The 18,436-nt window shown below is 33.9% G+C and overlaps 1 protein-coding gene across 1 annotated transcript in view; it reads right to left on the reverse strand.

The window, feature by feature from the left end:
• Positions 1–18,436, reverse strand: part of LOC149416905 (neurexin 1-like) — a 69,601-nt gene that overhangs the window by 19,428 nt on the left and 31,737 nt on the right. Inside the window, exons 4-7 of the mRNA XM_089641345.1 lie at positions 12,015–12,134; positions 4,728–4,920; positions 2,626–2,817; positions 405–548 (exon numbers count right to left, since the gene is read on the reverse strand). Coding sequence (XP_089497471.1) covers positions 405–548; positions 2,626–2,817; positions 4,728–4,920; positions 12,015–12,134 — 649 coding nt within the window. The remainder of the gene's footprint in view (positions 1–404; positions 549–2,625; positions 2,818–4,727; positions 4,921–12,014; positions 12,135–18,436) is intronic.

The raw sequence follows: 18,436 nt of genomic DNA on the forward strand, positions 1-18,436 counted from the left end.
CGACATCTCAATTAAGGGAAATGTTGAGAGTCAGAGGAAGGTTTGGAAGTACCTACCCAGAAAATCAGATCTGTTTCCTAAATTTCACCACATATTCTAATTCTATAAGTTAAAAAAAAAATCAATCTAATTTTATTTGCCCTCACTGGGTTAAAGGTCTAGCGCCGAAAAACTTTTCGCTATGTCACGGAGGTGGTCAGGGCTCTGTCCTAAATACGCTATTCTCTTCACCCACATTCGTAAATCTGCTCAGTCATACTCTTTTATTATTTCGACTCCTGATTCGATTGATGGTTTAATGGATTGATATGAAGTATTATTGTCCTATTCTAGATTATTGGTGACATAAACGAGTTAAATCACTACTTGCACAAAATCAGTGTAGTGTATGAATGATTATTTACCTCTTCCACAGGTAGGTCCCGTGTAACTTGTAGCAGAACAGTCGCAGAGGGGACGATTCCAGCCTTCCGTGCAAGCTCCCCCATGTTGGCATGTCGTCAGGGAACACTGCGGTGGTACTATGTGGCATGATGGACGCACTGAACCTAGAACCCAAATATAAATGATTATTATTATTATTGGTAAGGAAATGGTCTGCAAAGCTCCTGTAAGCAATCAAGCCCTGTGAAAGCAGTACATGTACCTTAGTCCTCTGATAGTAACCCACTTTCTTTAACCGACAAAAATATAAAATAAATAAAAATACATTTCAAACAGTATTGTGATTGTGACATTTTGATTTTTGTGTTTAACAAACCCAGTGTATTAGATATCCAAAAGCAAAATTAATGTACAAGATTGATACTGCAATTTCAGTGTTTCGTGACGTGCTTGGACACAATTTTTCAACATTGCGATTGCAGGGATCCGGCTCCAAAGGTTTAATAAATTTAACCAGGGTTGGCGTTCATTCCACAATGTGTCTTCCCCAGAAATCTGAGCCTTCTTTCCATCAAGGTGGGAATTTCATTGAAAGGTTAAGAAAGATACCTATAAGACCAGACTAACTTGCTACAATAATAACTGGATTATTTTAGTCATTTGCGCTTATTGACATCCTGATTTGGAATGTTCACTCAACAGTTGCACCGGGAGTCATTTATTTATGGTTGCACCTTTGACAAACATAAAAAAGAGTCTACATTCCTCGCAATATCAGTGGGAAATATTGTTCCCTTGCGGGAAGTAGGAAAGGGGGTATGACGACTGTCAATGTCGTAAGAATCCTTCTGACTGCGAACGAACTCAACGAACTGTCGAAGGTGACCGGCGGCTGCGCACCACCATGCAAATGCTCCACGAGTTTTTAGCATTAATAAGTTAATTTACACGATTACTGATTATGGTAAAACCCTACTTAAAGGTATTGCTTTCCCTGTATTTCCCAATACAACTTGTGTAATATCTCAGCGTACATGTGGGCATTTTGAAGTTATAGCCGGAGACCTGTACCCGGCGAGCGTTTGTAACCGACTGATGCCTTTGATATCTCACATCGGACAATGATCCGATATGCGTGGCCCATACTTTGGACGCCAAAGCTGACTCTGTTTATGTACTGCGTTGTTGCCAAACAGTTTTTCCTTCTCTTGAGCGCTGTGACTCTGTGAATGACTTCGTAACTGCGTAACCCATGGAGGTGTTATAATATATATGACCTCAATGTATTTGTGCCGTGATGACGTAAACACAAACACTAAAACTCCCTACGGTGTAGATGGTATCTGGTTGTATCTAGGTCCTTTTAATGACTATTTGAGCTAATGGAAAATGGAGAGTGTGAAGTCTTGTATGAAAACAGTAATTAGGTGCAAATGACCATACCATAAAATAGTAGCTGAGAAAAAGTTTTTACTCCAGATAAGATGAGTGACATTATGAAAGTGAAATGTTTCTCATTCAAAAATTCCACACATTTCTCAATATAGGTACAGTGGCAATGTTTGACTCAACTGAAATTTGGGTAAAGTTGTCGAATTCTGCTTCATGCAAAGGCACTTAAAAAAAAACACTCGATTTCAACTCATATCTAATGGAGACAACTATTCAAGTCGGGGAGATGTAAACATACACAAAATAGGTTTTTAGGTAGTTTGGGCTCAATTTATGCTTATTTCCTAACCTTTTAACTAGACTTTGATTGAGAAAAATGGAACTATAATGCATCTTTTACCATCTCCCCCTACATAAACAGTTGTTTCTTGTAGTAATTAAGTAGAAACCAAGTGCTAATTATATATTTTTTGCGTAATAAGCGTGAGGCGGAATTCGACAAGTTTATCAATGTCTAAATTAGGAAGGTTTATTTTTATTCAATAAAATTGTATTCTTTACGAAATTAGCGGCATTTCAAATGTCAAATAGTAGACCACAGACAATAATGAATGAGCAGTGTCATAAAAAGTTGCTGAAGTATAAGTACCTACCTATTAATTTTCTCTTCGTTTTTGGATGAAATTGACGCTTGTGGCACTATGTATCCACCGGTAGAATTACAATTTCTTTTAAAAGTACCTAGTCACCCATCGATTTTGAGATTAAAAAAATGGTGAAAAAATCTCACCTTTGAGAAAAATAAAACAAGTACCTATATGGTTTTGTCGAAATATAAAAATTGAGTACCTGAATCTTGTTGTCTCGCATAACTCGTCAGGTCTATCGCCTTGTTGTTGGTAACAAGGTCTCTGATGCAGCCCACGAACCCCTGACGAAGGGCCGCGGTCCACAGAGCGGGAGGGGTGTTGATTGAGGAATGGGATGGCCCCAATCCACCCAGGTACAGAGGCCCATCTAATTCTAATTGGTTCGACTCCCCTGGAAAGATAAACAAGATCATATTGATCGTAAATATTTTTAAGTTGACTTGAGATTAAAAATAATTATTTTCTCCTTCAACCGAAGCTTAGGAATATATTTTTATTTAATTTATTTACTGTCGGGAAATCGACAGTTTACATTTAATCAGTTTGTACATAAGTATTATAGAGCCAAAATAAAACCAAATATAAATTTACCCCTTGTGACTTTACCTCTACTGAGAAAGCATAATATGGAATAAGTAAATTAAATTTTTAAGAAAGGAATATAAATTAAAAAATTTATCCAAAACAAAAGATTATATAACGAAAAATTTACAAAACATTACATTTATAGCCATGGAGAGAGGTTGTAGATATAAATCCAACTTTTCCGACTTTATGTCCGGGTTAAATCTTTCCAACAGGAAAAACTAAACCCTTCCATACACTTTTCCACAAATGATCATCTAGTCAATCCACATTATGCAAGTGCATTATATAAGCATAACAAATGCAAAACAATACAAAAACAACACGTCAAATCACCAGAGATCAAATGGGAAAATAATTCACCGACACCAGATATTTTCATATCAGAGGGTTCGGCTCGGAAAAACTTTTAGTTGGACCTATAAATCCTACAGATCCCTCAATATTTAAAAATCTTTCGTAATCCTACCTACATGTATTTAAAATGACTGAATCAATATAATCAAATCATAATAGAGATATAAACAATAGACACATAAACATTATTCACAAACCATCAGAGAAATATTATTTTATGGACCTCTTGAATTTGGTAACGTAATATTATTATTACTCTCTCTTTTATATAAAAATTACTGTCAAATAATTGGAAAGTAACTGGTTATGCCCGGGTTACAAAATTATTTTTTCGAAATCTGTTTCTTTGAATTCTGTCTTTTTTATGACAAATTTAATAAATAATGATGTGTAAATAATGAATTAAAATAGTAAAAATAATGTTTAAAAGTCATTGATAGCTCATGATAGAAATTAAATTGTTAGTTAAAAATTCCAGACAACCTGTGCAAATTTCATGACTTACGTATTGCTTCTTCAACTAACGATTTTATGACTGAATATTGAAAAGAAAAGATCTTATAGGTACTTGAACGAGACAGTAAGCTGATGAGAAACATTATTTTATTGAATATCAGGTAAAGTAAAAGGTAAGTAAAAATTATTTTAAAGAGATTTTTTTAATGTACTTGTGATACTGATAATATCTAACTATTTTGGAACACCCACCCGCAGTCCCCTCTCCAGTCCCTTCAGTTTCACAATCCCCGCAAATTCCCAAAGATACTCGGTGCTTAGCGACGTTTTGAAAACTCGCGTTTCAATTCGACAATGTTCTATTTAAGTTTATTTTGATCGATTCTTCAGCTCCCAATAGAAACAGAATTATTATAAAACAAAATTATATTTGATCAAGAACACCACTTCACAGGCAAGGGTTTCTTCAAAATGATTTACCTGAACGTATACCTTTACAATTGTACCTATACCATTTCTCTGTACCAGAGTTTCACTCTCGAAGACGTCGCCCTAACCTCCTTTAGTATTGTAGAGCGAACCGCACCAATATGTTCATGAACTCACCCGTGGGGAGAGTTACATACATACTTCCTAAATGCAGTTACCTTATCAAAATATCGATACGTTTTTCATGTCCTACAACGCAATTACAAGGTTTGTGGTACTACAAATACATTGTTTAAGCTGTACAATTATAACAACTTGGACCCCATTTTCTAATGATATAAAAAAATTGTACAAATTCAATTAAATAAATAAGACTTGGGTCGTGTGGAGATCTCTTAATAATTTAATTAAAGGTTCCAATTCGGTACCTAACAGGAACGATTTCTGTGATTACAAAACTGGTGTTCGTTTTACCTGGAGTCCTGAACTCGGCAGAGGCACCGTCCACTGTGATGCGGCCATCCCGTCCACTCCTCCTGAGCGTGAGGTCGTGCCAGTGAGCGTCGTCCACGCGCCGTCGCGACGCCCGCACGCGCACTCCGCCTGAGCCCAGGTCGACGTGCAGATAGATGTGTCCGTTCAGCAGCTCCACGGCGAAGAGATCCGACTGCAGGACAAGGTTGTGCAACGTGCAGAAGATCAATGCCGTTGGGACAGTGTTACGGAAGAAAGCTTCCGCAAAGTTTTTTTTTTAAATATAACGCTTTCGCAACTACACTGCCGTAAATCAAAATTCTTAAATTCGTAAAATGAACAAACTTTGGGAGGTGATTCTACAAGATAGTACCTACCTAGAAGTAAAAAAAAATTAAATAATTTTTTTTTAAATCTCAACGTTTTAAGGTAGTTTTCAGGTACAAAATTTGAATTGTTTATATGGAAAAAATAATATTCTTTTATAGAAAAATATTTTTGTTTGGAAAATAATCGGAATTTCTAAAAAAAAATATTTTTATTTTTTTACTTCTACCATCATTTCGAAACACCTCTCGAAGTTTATGCACTTTACCCCCGGAGACCCTGTATGTTTACGTCGATAGGCAATCCTTGGTCGATGATAGTACCTATAATAGGTCCCTACATTTGAATGAACGCCCAGCAAGAGTGTCAGGAGCCAATTATTAGTTATTTATTACATGGCTACTACAATAAACCAACTTAACAAATGGATTGCAATATTTAGAGCATGGGCGTTAGGCGGGAATGCAGTCAATTTCTACCGATAGTTCAATGGTAGATGCTCCGAGGAACTAGCGCCATCCCTTCGGTACCGGTGCTTAGTCGGAAAACGACTCGTTCCTGAGTTGAACAGCTCAGCTATAGAACGATTTGCCGGCCTCTGTCTTCTCTCACTCATAACATGGGTATTTTCAAGACCCATGTTCATTCCTTCTTCTCCTTAAAAAAACAGGAACTGATGGAAATTATTTCCATCAGGGTTTGTTAATGTTTCAAATAAAATTATAAAACGCGTCATTATTATAAAAATCATATATCATGTCAATTATTTCAGATTGATATATTTTGACATTGGGCAGTGTAGTTGAAGGAGCGCCATCTATGCAATACCTACTAGACTTCTAGATCTAGACGATAGTCAGACACCATCGTGGAGGAAAGCAAAATAATAAAAATTATGAAGAACAACCGGTTGGATGCTACGAGTATAATAATACTTTTGACTCTTTGACTTTTGTATAAACGGGTAAATCATTTGATAAAGTTTGTCAACCTTTGTTCTGTTCGTATTTCAATTGAAGGTGCTCTGAAGAACTAGCGTCATTCATCCCCTAACAATTCAAACGCGTTCCCAACATTAGTAACTTTAATAATTGAAAAAAAGATATTACTAATAGAGATAAGCGAAACATTAAACATAACACAGCAAATAAAAAGGTAACGGTTGAAACTGGGATTCGAACCCCGGATTTCTGTCGTAACGGGACAATGCCTCTAACTAACCACTCGGCCATTTTACAAATCAAGCAAAAAGATAGCAGCCAAAAAATATGTGAAAAAAATTGAAGATTATATTGTTAATTCTGAATTTGAACTATGAGATGAAAAAAAATCAGGCACAATGACCGAGTGATTAGAGGCATTTTCCCGGTAAGAGAGAGATTCTGGGTTCGATTCTCAGTTGCAAGATTCCCAGTTCCCTTCACTTTTTTATTGACTGCGTCTTGTTCTGTTTCATGTTTCGTTAATATTTATCAGTATTATCTTCTTCTTCAATAATTAAATATTATATTGATGATTATAAGTTTCAAAAGTTATTTAAAATAGTTAGTTAAAATTATTCTGAAAATTGGTTCATGGTTTCGATTTAACACAAGGAATGAATAATTTTCATTACTCGTTCTTGTGATCAACACTCCTAAGAAAAACCTTAGGATCTATGTCGTTCAGTATAGAATTAATATACCAATATAATCTAGGTGGGTGTAGCAACTCAGTCTGCTATAATGAAACAATAATAATGGTAGAAAGTGATAAAATTACTATCGGTGACTAACTACGCCTGGAGCAACTTGAACTTTGAAAATACCATCTTTATTTATATTATAAATAAGATATGAATTTGCCTACCGTTATCTTTTGATTGTAAATATTCAACCCACTAGTTGAAGATCGGAAAAGTACTTTTAACTGTAAGGACGGGTTGTTTCGGAGAATTTAAACAATTCATCAAGTTTCAACGTTTCATTTTCTGTGAAAGTCCTATTCAAGTTCTGTTCATATATCATTATAGGCTAGTTACTTGACCTAACAGAAAAAAAACAGAATTTAAAAAATCTTTCACAGAACTTGAAAATGAACGTTGAAATTTGATGAATTGTTCAAATTCTCTGAAACAACCCGTCTTAGAAATGACTACCTTAGTCGTAATCTAAATCTTATTTATATTGCGCTTTTCTGCACAGTTTAATCTCGTTATTAGTCTGGTTATTGTTTTTCTGCGTTGCATTGTTTCACAGAAGGGAATTGACGTCACATTTGCACAACAAACACTGAAATCCAGTTCCAGAGCCTTTCCATTTTATCCAACGAGAGAAGAAAAAACATACCTACCTATGTAAGAAAAAATACACCGATATGTCCAGTTAGTTTCCAATGATAATTTTTTTGAAATCTTTTTAATATTAAATTTTTATTTAGGGCTTTCCAAGAGATTTAGGTACCTGTCCAGATTGTCTAGTAAGTACACAAGTTGAGAAAATAAATGATATCTTTTCAACATAATCTTTGTGACCAAGGCCTCTTTCAAGATTAAATATATAACCAATCGGTTAGTTAGTTGGACTAGCTGTCCGAAGCCCCGGGTTCTCACACAGGAAATGTTTTATTGGTTTCTTGGATGAGGCCTTTTACACTTTATTATTTTATTCTAAAAGCCACATACTGCTCAACACGGTTGAGTTTTTTGAATCTAAAATATTTAATCAATATGTTAAACATGTCAAACTGTATGTAACAACGAATCTACGTGCTTTTTAAATACATATAACTATAAACGGGAATGCAGTTATTTCTACAAAACAATAATTTAACACGCCACATAAATAAAGAAAATAAATTTAAAGAATTTCGAGTACCTAAATATTGCACTTTTTAAAATGCCGGGATCACACGAGGACAATACAATAGGGTGGGACAATGAGACAATACAACAATTCTACCGTAGTTCAAACGCGGAACGCTGTCAAAAGGGATATACGACGACGCGCGTTATACGAGCGAGTTCGCGAAAAATATGGTCTTTCTATCGGTCTTTTTTACCAAGATGTATTGTTGTGTTCCTACTGTCCTAATGTGAACAGTAGTTTGGAAGACAGAACAAAGAACCAAGACACTGTCTCAGAGATAAACGGGTTTCGCGTTTGAACTACGGTAGAATTGTTGTATTGTCCCATTGTCCTGCCATGCGCGGTCGAGTCTTTTCACGGGGCAGCGACAGGCCAATATTGTACTGTCTTCTGTATTGTCCTCGTGTGATCCCGGCATAAAACAAAAAAACATTTGATATTTACCCCTGTGCTTACGTTAATTCGTGTTTTAAACCAGTACAGAGGTAACTGAAATTCATAAATATTTAATCGAACTCTTTCGAGGTGGCTCATTAAAATAATGCATGTTGAATTTTTTTATGTTGACCGACACTTACTAAACACGCAACATAAACGTAGAAAATAAACTACCTACTCTACTAACTAAAATGTTGCGTTGTAAAAAATATAACCTCGCTAACGATTACAGCATGAGTATAAAATCCTTTTTGTGTATTTTTTTTTCGAACATAAATTGGACTTACCGGGTTTACACTAGCGACAAATTTGTTGAAGTGTTCTGTGTAAATGAATTCTAAGATTCAATCGAAGGTCTAAGCTAGTAATCACAAAAAAAAAACAATGGAGCTCTGTTAACCTAACATGAATTTTATTTATCAATTTCCACGCTTTAGTATTAAATTTATATTTGCTAAATCATCTGAGGGAGCCGAGAAATGTTATGATAGTGATTATAGGGCACCATTTGTACACAGTTGTCATTAGTCACATGAGAACGAATCGTTTCTACGACACGTTCTTGAATTGAACAGCTCGGTTGTGGAACGATTTGCCTACCTCTGTGTATCCTCCATTCTACAAGATGGGTCTCTTCAAGACCCATGTTCACTCCTTCCTGGCCTGAAAAAGACACCTCTACACAGCATCCTCAAAGATTACATAGGTTATGAGGGAAATAATTTTCCCCACAGCGTCCTGTGTGGAATTAATTAAAAAAAATAAACGTCATTGAAAAATGTATTCACGTTAGGTTAGAAAGGCTGCATTTTAGCATATTTGCTATTTATAAGTTATGAACTTTGACTGAATCTTAAAATTGGTAATACAAGAATACGGTCGCTACTGCCATTATTTTACTTGTAGTAGTTACATAACACAATATACCGAGACCAGTTTACTGTAAAGATTTTATTGATTTTTTTAAATATGAGCGATGGATTCTAAACACTTTTAATTTAGGCAGTAAGTAAATAGATGTTTTTATTATAAACCCTAAATTTTCACGAGGAAGCCAGTAAAAATATTCTTTGACCTTAAAAGATAATCACAACAAGAAAACATTACTTGCTACATAACTACATGCTAGACAATAAACACGAATCAAAGCAAGCTTAGATTACACATAAAACATAGAAAATGGTGATGAAAGCAACTAGTTCAGTGTGTTGAAGAAAAAAATATATGTTGCCAAGTATTAAAACATCAGTAATATTAAAGTGTCATTAAAGGTTATTATTTTGTAAATCAGTTGATAGTAGTAATAAAACACTTTGAAACGCAATTTTTGAGATATTCGTTAAAACTTTCATTATTTACAATTATTAATAATCGGTGTTGTGTACCTATCTTCTAATAAACATTAAAAGTTATGTAAGAATGCTTGGAGTTTAAATTGATTGAAGAATTTGATAAACAAAACATTGTCTGCAAATAATATAAACAATACAAAATGACAAGATTACATTGTCATCGATAACGAGTCTATATGTCGAGTTGTAGCTCGATCGAATGTCGGGAAGTGGGTTAATTTCCACTTCCAGGATTCATCTTCATTAAATAAGGCGATGCACTACGTAGTGTAATATTTTAAATTGAGCCGCTATCAATAACAACCCTTACGTAGATGGCGATAAGGTTTAAATTCCCGCTTAACACCATCCGCCTGTTTTGATTTATGCAAGAAAAAAACATGGCCAAAAAGTGCCTTTTATTTTATTTTGTGGATGTTCAGGCATAAATATTTAATTTTTTTTGATCATTTTATAAATAACTTAATTTTCCACAGTATACAATAAAATAATATCCGAAAATGGGTTCGTAAGTAGGAGCTTTTGAACTTTAAAGCAATTTTCATAAGCCTTTACATTATTTTTTTCTGGGTTTATAATAAGACTTATCTAAAAAATTCCTCCATTATTTCAAAGGCCAATATGTATTCTATTCGCAGTATTTAATTAAAGCATTTGAAACATTTCTAGGCGACCAAATTTTCAAACCAAAAACACATGTTTTATCATTACTACGCATGGCATTGCCTTAAATAATTTATTCATTAATTCATTCAAGAATAGAATAATGAAATTCTATTAGATAAATTTAAAAACTCTATAAAATTTATGTAAATGCATATTTGTATGAATATAAAATATATGTAGGTATACGAGCGCATTTTAGGTATATCTATTTGGGCAAGGACCCCGACATCTGTAAAACACCTGCATCACTAATTAGTAAGTGGTCAAATGACCCGAGGGCGTATTCTAAATAACAAGATATTAGGGGTAGAATCAAGCAGTTTTTCATTAGTAGAATATCCTTAATAAGAATGTATAACATTATACATTCAAATATAAAAATCTCAACTGCTAGTTAATGAGAAAAGATTTTTATAGAATTGGAAATTATTCGTGAATTTCTTATCAAAATCAGGTTTTTTCCGTTATTTATTTGTATAGTTGAAAAAATAAGTAATATAAATTGGTTTGGTGAAAAAAATTTAATATTCACAGAAAACCATGTTTTGAAGAGAATATATTATTTATAATATGGTGTTGGTTTCAATCTATCGGTATTTAATTCAAATTCTACCTAACGTTCGATAAGAACGAAATGCTATAACAGTCTGATTTTGTGAATATTCAGATTATGTAGATGAAATGATTCTTGTGAATTTCACAGATTAATAATACTTTAAATAAGTCAACGGGAGGTACTAAAAACTATCTACCAATCTTTGTTGGAATCACGAACAAACAATAATTTTACAGGGGAATGCAAACCATCAAAGTTTTCGAGATTATCACATTTTTCTACCTAACATCTACAAATAAAGTTTTACAAATTTTGATGGCAGTAATATTGATTATAAGGAAACGATATGAAAGGAAAACTACATAATAACGTTTTATGTGTCGATGCGATAAGAATTATGTATTTAAATAAATAAATATATGTTTTATGTATTCATTTAAACGAAATTAACGTAAATTTTGTCATCAATTAAAGTGTTTTTTTAATGATGTAAGGTAAAAAATAAGGGCCCTGAATGATATTTCTAATTTTGAAACTTTTAATTTGTGGAGGAAATCCATAGTCCCCATTAAAAGCTTTTAAATAAATTGTAATCACATGTTAAGTTTAACGGACTAGTTCTTATGCTTTTCAACTGATCACAATATTATTTTCGTTCAATATCTGAAACTTTCAGAGAATCGGCATTTAACTGGAACCGTACAAAAATGTTTAAAAAAATCAAAATGGCGCTGATCCTTGATTTTATGTAAAAAGTGTTGAAACAATTGATTTTTGAAAAGAGATATTCACTATTTCGTTGTATTGCTCGATTTAGTTTATAAAACTGTTTATGATTGAAACTTGCGATAGATTTGAAATTGTTGAGAATGTTTGCAAGATGGATGAAGAAGGTATTTTAAGGGTATGTTTGATGATGCGATCAGAAGTTAGACGGAGTTATAGGTTATATGTCATAACAGTTAAGGCGAAGGTAAAGCTATGTAGAAGGGTTGTTTCAGGGGGGGCTGGTAACTCGAAATGATTAGATAATGTAGGTTGTATGTCAGGGGTTGGTAGATGGTAATGGCGGCGGTTCTTTGCGTTTCGAAGTGCTTCTTACCGTGCAACCTACCCTGGGTGGTTTCACCCCCGTATTGAAGGCTATTAGTCCGTTGGTTTCGTTGGTCCGGAACTTGAAGGAGATGGTGCCAGTCTTCACGGCTTCCCAAGGCGGCAGGACCTAAAATCAATAGTCAAATTTAAAAAAAAAAGAATCCACATTTACAATGCTAACAGATTTTTTTGAAGACAGAAAATACGAGCTGAATACGTCATGCTATGTTAAATCTCGGGTTAATTTTAGAAGTGCCTATGTCAATTTTTGGTAATTTGAATTAAGTACCAGAAAGTACTCCAAAACGTCCCTTAAGTTTGGTATCCAGACACATCTAAAAACATTCCTAGCAATGCGCAACGTTTAGATTATGAATGTCGATACAGATGTGTTCTGTCATTTAAAAAGCGCCGATAACAGCAGTATTGGAAACAATAGCCATCGCTACAGATGTGTGTTGTCGGCTTTGCTGTAAATATTAATCCTCGGGGGAAAGTTGATTATAAAAAAATACATTCATTTTTGATATGAAATAATTTGATCTCCCTTTTATATTAATTAAAGTTGTGATGGGCATTAATAATTGAACTAAAATTAATATTTTTAATAAAATTGCATTAGTCAGAAAATAACTTTTGGTAAAACATAAAGCCTGTGGATTATATTTTGCACTGGAAACCGCATATACTCAATAGCAATGCTCCATATATACATAAATAAGTATGTCGATCTGTGTAGGCTTATTGTATCTACTTATCAGTGTACGCCACAAAATAGAATTAAAAGAACGAACTAATATGATATGATAATGTTCCATTCTTCTACCACAGTTTATACCGATGGTTCCATTTAATTTTTGTAACATATTTTCTATACATTATGTACTATTTTGCGTAAATATATAAAGAAGAGTGTTCCGGTGTGGTCCTGAAGATTTTGTGGGTGTGTTTTTAGAAAATTCTACAGTTTTATACTTAAATTGATGACATTTTTTACACTTGAACTTAAAAAAAAGAGGAACGTCAAAAATCATCCTTATGCCCTTTGACGCAGAATTTTGATACTTCTTGATACAATCTTGAACACTTTTGAATTACTGTTTGTCTGATTTCGAAAAAAAAAACTGCGTAAACCCGTGCAAAACCGGGAACTTCCGAAAGTCAAATGTAAGATCATTTTGTATAAAATTAGGTAGGGCTAAATTAACGATTGGTTCGCCGACCTTTACTGCAAACTAAACCATCCAATGCCGGTTACACGAAAGCTAGTATACAATATAATATACAAAAGCGATGTCTTCGATTGTAAAGAATATTTTTAATATCTAAAACATTCATAAATTATGTTTTCAAACTCCGTGGCAGATCTGAAATATATATGGCTTTCAGCCCTGACACTGCTCTTTGAAAATTTGGTGTACTTAGTACCTACTTATTTTTTGGTAAACTAATGTTTAAGACAAAATTTTTTATGTATAGCACAAAGGGTAACAATTATTTTACAAGCAATAATTATTCGCCTGAAACACTCATCCACATTGAAAAATCTCCTGATAAAAGATACATGACGCCAACGGGACTCGAACCCGTGTCCCTTCGATATCCGGTCGACAGCTCTGACCACTGAGCTATGGCGGCTTATCTCTTATCCGCGAAATAATTCAATATTTACTAGTGTTTCATTCAACAATTAAAGTTGGTTGTTTTTAGGTGAAAAAATGTAACAAGCAGTAATCCCGTTGGCGTCACGTATCTTTTATCAGGAGATTTTTCAATGTGGATGAGTGTTTCAGGCGAATAATTATTGCTTGTAAAATAATAGTACCTACTTATCTAGACCATCGTTTTTTTTCGTATCCTTTCCAAGCGTTCGTATTAGGTAACAGTTTAAATTATTTCCAGTTGGATAATCATTGGTCAAACTTCGACTAAAAAGGTAGGCAAGTTCTCGTACTAATAGGAATTAAACCCTCGAACTTAAAATCGAAGTCACGAAAGCTTATTGCAGGTCACGACAGGAATCATGTCACATTAATTATACAATCATTAAATATAGAATTTATCGATTTTTGTTTTGTTTTCTACTTTTAATAGCACCTACCATTGCAACATAATATGACATATCTATTATATAGGGTGAAATTCGGGAGGTGATTCTACATTATGGTAGAAGTAAAAAGGATAAATAAGTTTTCGAAATTCCAGTGTTTATTTTCTCATACAGAAATATTTTTTTTATATAAGAATATTTATTTTCCCATAAAAAAAACCAAAAATAACCTTAAAACATTGGAATTTCGAAAAAAGTTATTATTCTTTTTTACTTTTAAAACGTTGTAGAATCACCCACCGAAGTTAGCGCGCTTTATCACCGAACACTCTGCATTATTTTCGGAATCTACGCGATTACCTGTACAATTCATAAGAGTAGTCGTAATCCAATTTTAAAAGGTTACTTCCACAAACTTAACTTGCTGTTGGTGACGCCACTAGTGTAGATATTGTGAAAATCGGGATTTATTTGTAACAGAATGTTTTCTGAATAGTCGAATTTAATTATAATCTAGTAATAATTAAAGTGAACTAGATGAAGTCCCCAGAGTTGCCCGGGCTGTGCACAAAGTTATTCGAAATCAGGCTTATACAGTAACCTTCCTCTTATTTTAAAGTTCAAGTGTGCAAAATTTCATCAATCTCGGAGTAATACTGTAGATTTGTTTAAAAATCAAACGAACGTCACCCGCCCGGTGTCCGTCCGCCCGTCACCGAGAATCTTCTTTATATAAATACATAGATAGTTAGATAAAATAAAGCACATACTTTTAGATATTTACTATTTTTTACAAGAGTCTCAACTGCTCTCAATTGTGTGGAGCCAGTAAGACTACGGCATACCCAATTGAAGTGTGGATATTTAAATTAATTAAAATACAGTTGCCTATCTATCCAATCACACAAATAATTTAAAATATCTTATTCTTCTCATGGATATTATGTTATTAACTGTGATGCTGATGGAAGGATTAACAAGGGTACACACGACACAATACTGGAATAATTGGGGCATTAGCTTGACACACATGGCAGAGATAGCGAACCAAAACCCCGCACCAAAACTCTTCACGAATGGAAAATTCAGGTGGCTTAGCTTGGCTCGGCAGCCTCTGCTTGGTATTCGGCGAGTCCAAATCCGCCGAGCCAAGAGAAAAGACTGTGGTCAAAATGTGGACAAAAGTCCCCGAGCCAATGGCATACCGGATCTGTGGTGTGTGTGCAATAACCGAGCCAAAATCCGCTCAGTATAAATTCAGACATCGAATCGAATCGAATCGAAAAGATTCCTCCGAGGTATGACGTCTTAAAAACGGATGTGATTTTGTTCTGGATTTTACAGAAAAAAATATTCCTACCAATATTATTTCCTACTACTTAATTCTAAATAAACCTTAAATGTTTGTAAAAAAACTATTTTATTTACGCAAATATTTTTTATTTATTTCTAATCTTTAAATAAACTTTCTTTGTTGAATATTCGTAAAAAAACTTTTCTATTTGCCCATATCTTTAAAACCACTAGTACGATTATAGATCACAAGTTCGAGTCACTCGATGGTAACATTGATGATATAGTGATGCTATTGCTAAAATATTCTTTAAATATTTGTAAACCAATCGATTTTCTTTTTTGCTGCTCGGCATCACTGGACATAGATCCAACTTGCATGGCTCATCCGCACGATCGTGTGTGGCCATTAATTTCCACAGTATCTAAATTAATTCAACCAAATGGTTGAGGGCCAAACTGTTCTACCGTGTGTGTCTAGCATAGGTTTTCGAAGTCCGTGAATGTCAAAACCTTAAAGTAATTCATCGCCCAACGCGTTTTACAGGTTTTTGAAATTTGTGTACCTTAATTTCATGAAAACAAAAAACAATGATCGTTCACAAATGAAAATAGTTTGAAAGCATAATAAAAAATGGCGTCTTTAGTATTTCGGGCCACCTGCAGAGTTAACTATGTCAAGCCGTAATCAAGTAATTGTAGGTAGGTACACATTAAAAAAAGTAAACGTCTAAAATATGTAAATTATTTTCACAATGAAAAGGGTTGAATTCTTGAAACAACAAAAACTAAAGTTGGAATAATTTACGAATTAATAAAAATACGCAATTACGTCCTCGTTGAAAAAATAAACAATGAAAACGAAGTTTACGGCAAAACCCTTGCCCAGATGGGAGGAGTTTTTGGTTTCAAGTCGTTTATAAACGTTATTAATGTCCCATAATAAATTATTTCTCAGAGACTCGATGCGGTCAATTCTAACTCCAAGTAATGAGGTGACAGGGAAACTAAGAAATATAAATATGACAAGGAAAAATAATAAGATCATTTTTTTATTTATTTATTTCAAACTTATACTACTGAAAAGAACAATACCCACCTCGTGGACTCTTTACCATGTACGAGTTTCGGGTGTTTTAACTGCAATATAAAAAAGTTTTTCCAACATTTGCGTTACAGGAAATATGGTGTGTTGTCTTATTTTTCACGGTTAAATGAAATGTATATTTCAAGCCATGTAACCAATGCCAATGTGCGAGCTGAAAACAGTGTTGTTGTGATTCCAGACACAACAAAACTGTACAAATTCTATGACGCCAAAGCGAGTGCGAGGAGGTTTTGCTATGACACAGAATATATAATATTTTTCATAGTGTCTGAAATAACAAGGACAGTTTTCATTAATTACCTAAAATTCCACGAGGTTGAATAGTAGTAAGCCATGTAGAATGTCCAATATCAGACATTTTATAAGTGCTTGATTTTTAAAAACTAACAATGTAGGTATCGACGAAGTAAGTTTATACATTGATGGGGTGGGGTGAATATATATTTTCATTAGGGTCTAAGAGTGCAATCGAGCAAATTTTGAAGGCGAATGGCAATCAACATTATACGCATTATTGATATCGAGGGAGAATGTCTTTGTTTTCCACAGGATTCTAAAGATATACTGCTACGCAAATTTTGGCTTTGTGGGTTGGTTCTGGGATCAGAAAGACATTCAATCAATTTTATGTATGAAGACGGGCACCTGGACAATATTGTTGTAGATATATTTTTTTTACCAGAAGTGTTCTCTTGATAAATTGGACTATTGCTAGATTTTCCTTCAATGTCACGAAAAAGGACGAACAGTTTGTATGCAAAATCTGTCATTCTTTCACAAAACCTCATCACTACGAAAGTAGGTTCCCGCAATGCGAAGCTGGAACTCCGGAACAAATCTTTGTTTTGTACTGAACGATGTAGTGTCATTTCAACCAAAAATTTCAGGTCCAAAATTATTATGTTAAAAGCAAAGATGTTCCTGAAATCGTTACAAAAAAACGTTATTGGTGTAAAAATGACACAATAATAAAATGACGATGTAATTGTTCTAATGGCACTTCTCTGCGATATTCACCAAAAACGGGGGTCGATAGAAAAGATGATTTAGGTTAAGTTTTTTCTGATCTGAGGCCAAAAAAATTACTAAGATTCGAAAGCTCACAAATTAATGTAAAACCCTATTTTCCTGAAAATAATTCTAGCGACCTCAGTCTTATCTCTATATTCCACGCCTAAAGCATATAGGCAGTTATATTTAAAACAGTAACAAAATACGAGGACACTAATATGTTTCTCTTGTCTCCTCTACGACTTCTGAATGCTAAATTAAAATAAAACTTATAATAAGTTGCCTCCCTACTACGACAAATTAAATATATTTACCCGTTTGTTTGGGTAGAAATAGGTCAACCCTAAGTTACTAAGCCACTAAGTCTCTTCGTACATTAGTATTACCATTAAATAATAGTTACTATGGTAAAATTTTATACCGACAGTGGTCTGGAATTTTTGATGGTAAAAAATATGAAGAGTATCATTATAATATATTATATCATATGGTATTATCATTTTTGCTGTCAAAAGGCTGGGTTATGTTCCACAAAACCAACAAGGGTCGACATTGAAAATCTTTTTTGACACATGCAAGATAATTATTTATTTATTTTTTCATGTTCTCCATAAAACGGTTATACACCAATATATCATGGAGAAGATTACAAATTAAAAAGTTTACAGAAGCAGTTTTACTATTTTGTGACATATGTTAAAAGATAGTTACTGAATTGTCTGTAGGTGACATTGAAAATGTCGATGGCTAATGCAGAATCGTTAAGCAGTTGAGTCGCTCTGTTTATTGGCGCGTTCTGATAGGCAGAAGTCCTCGCTTTCGGAGCATATAGGAGTGCATGGGATCTCCCTCGAGTATAATTGTTAGGGACATAAAAGTAAACCTCTTTCAACATAGGCGGATTGTGTATTGTACCAGAGATTAACTTAAAAAAGTGTTTGCCTAAAAATATTTTTCTGCGGGCTTC

The sequence above is a fragment of the Hesperophylax consimilis genome, chromosome 16 (assembly GCF_061612785.1).
Source record: "Hesperophylax consimilis isolate HC1 chromosome 16, BYU_Hcon_1.0, whole genome shotgun sequence".
NCBI lineage: Eukaryota > Metazoa > Arthropoda > Insecta > Trichoptera > Limnephilidae > Hesperophylax > Hesperophylax consimilis.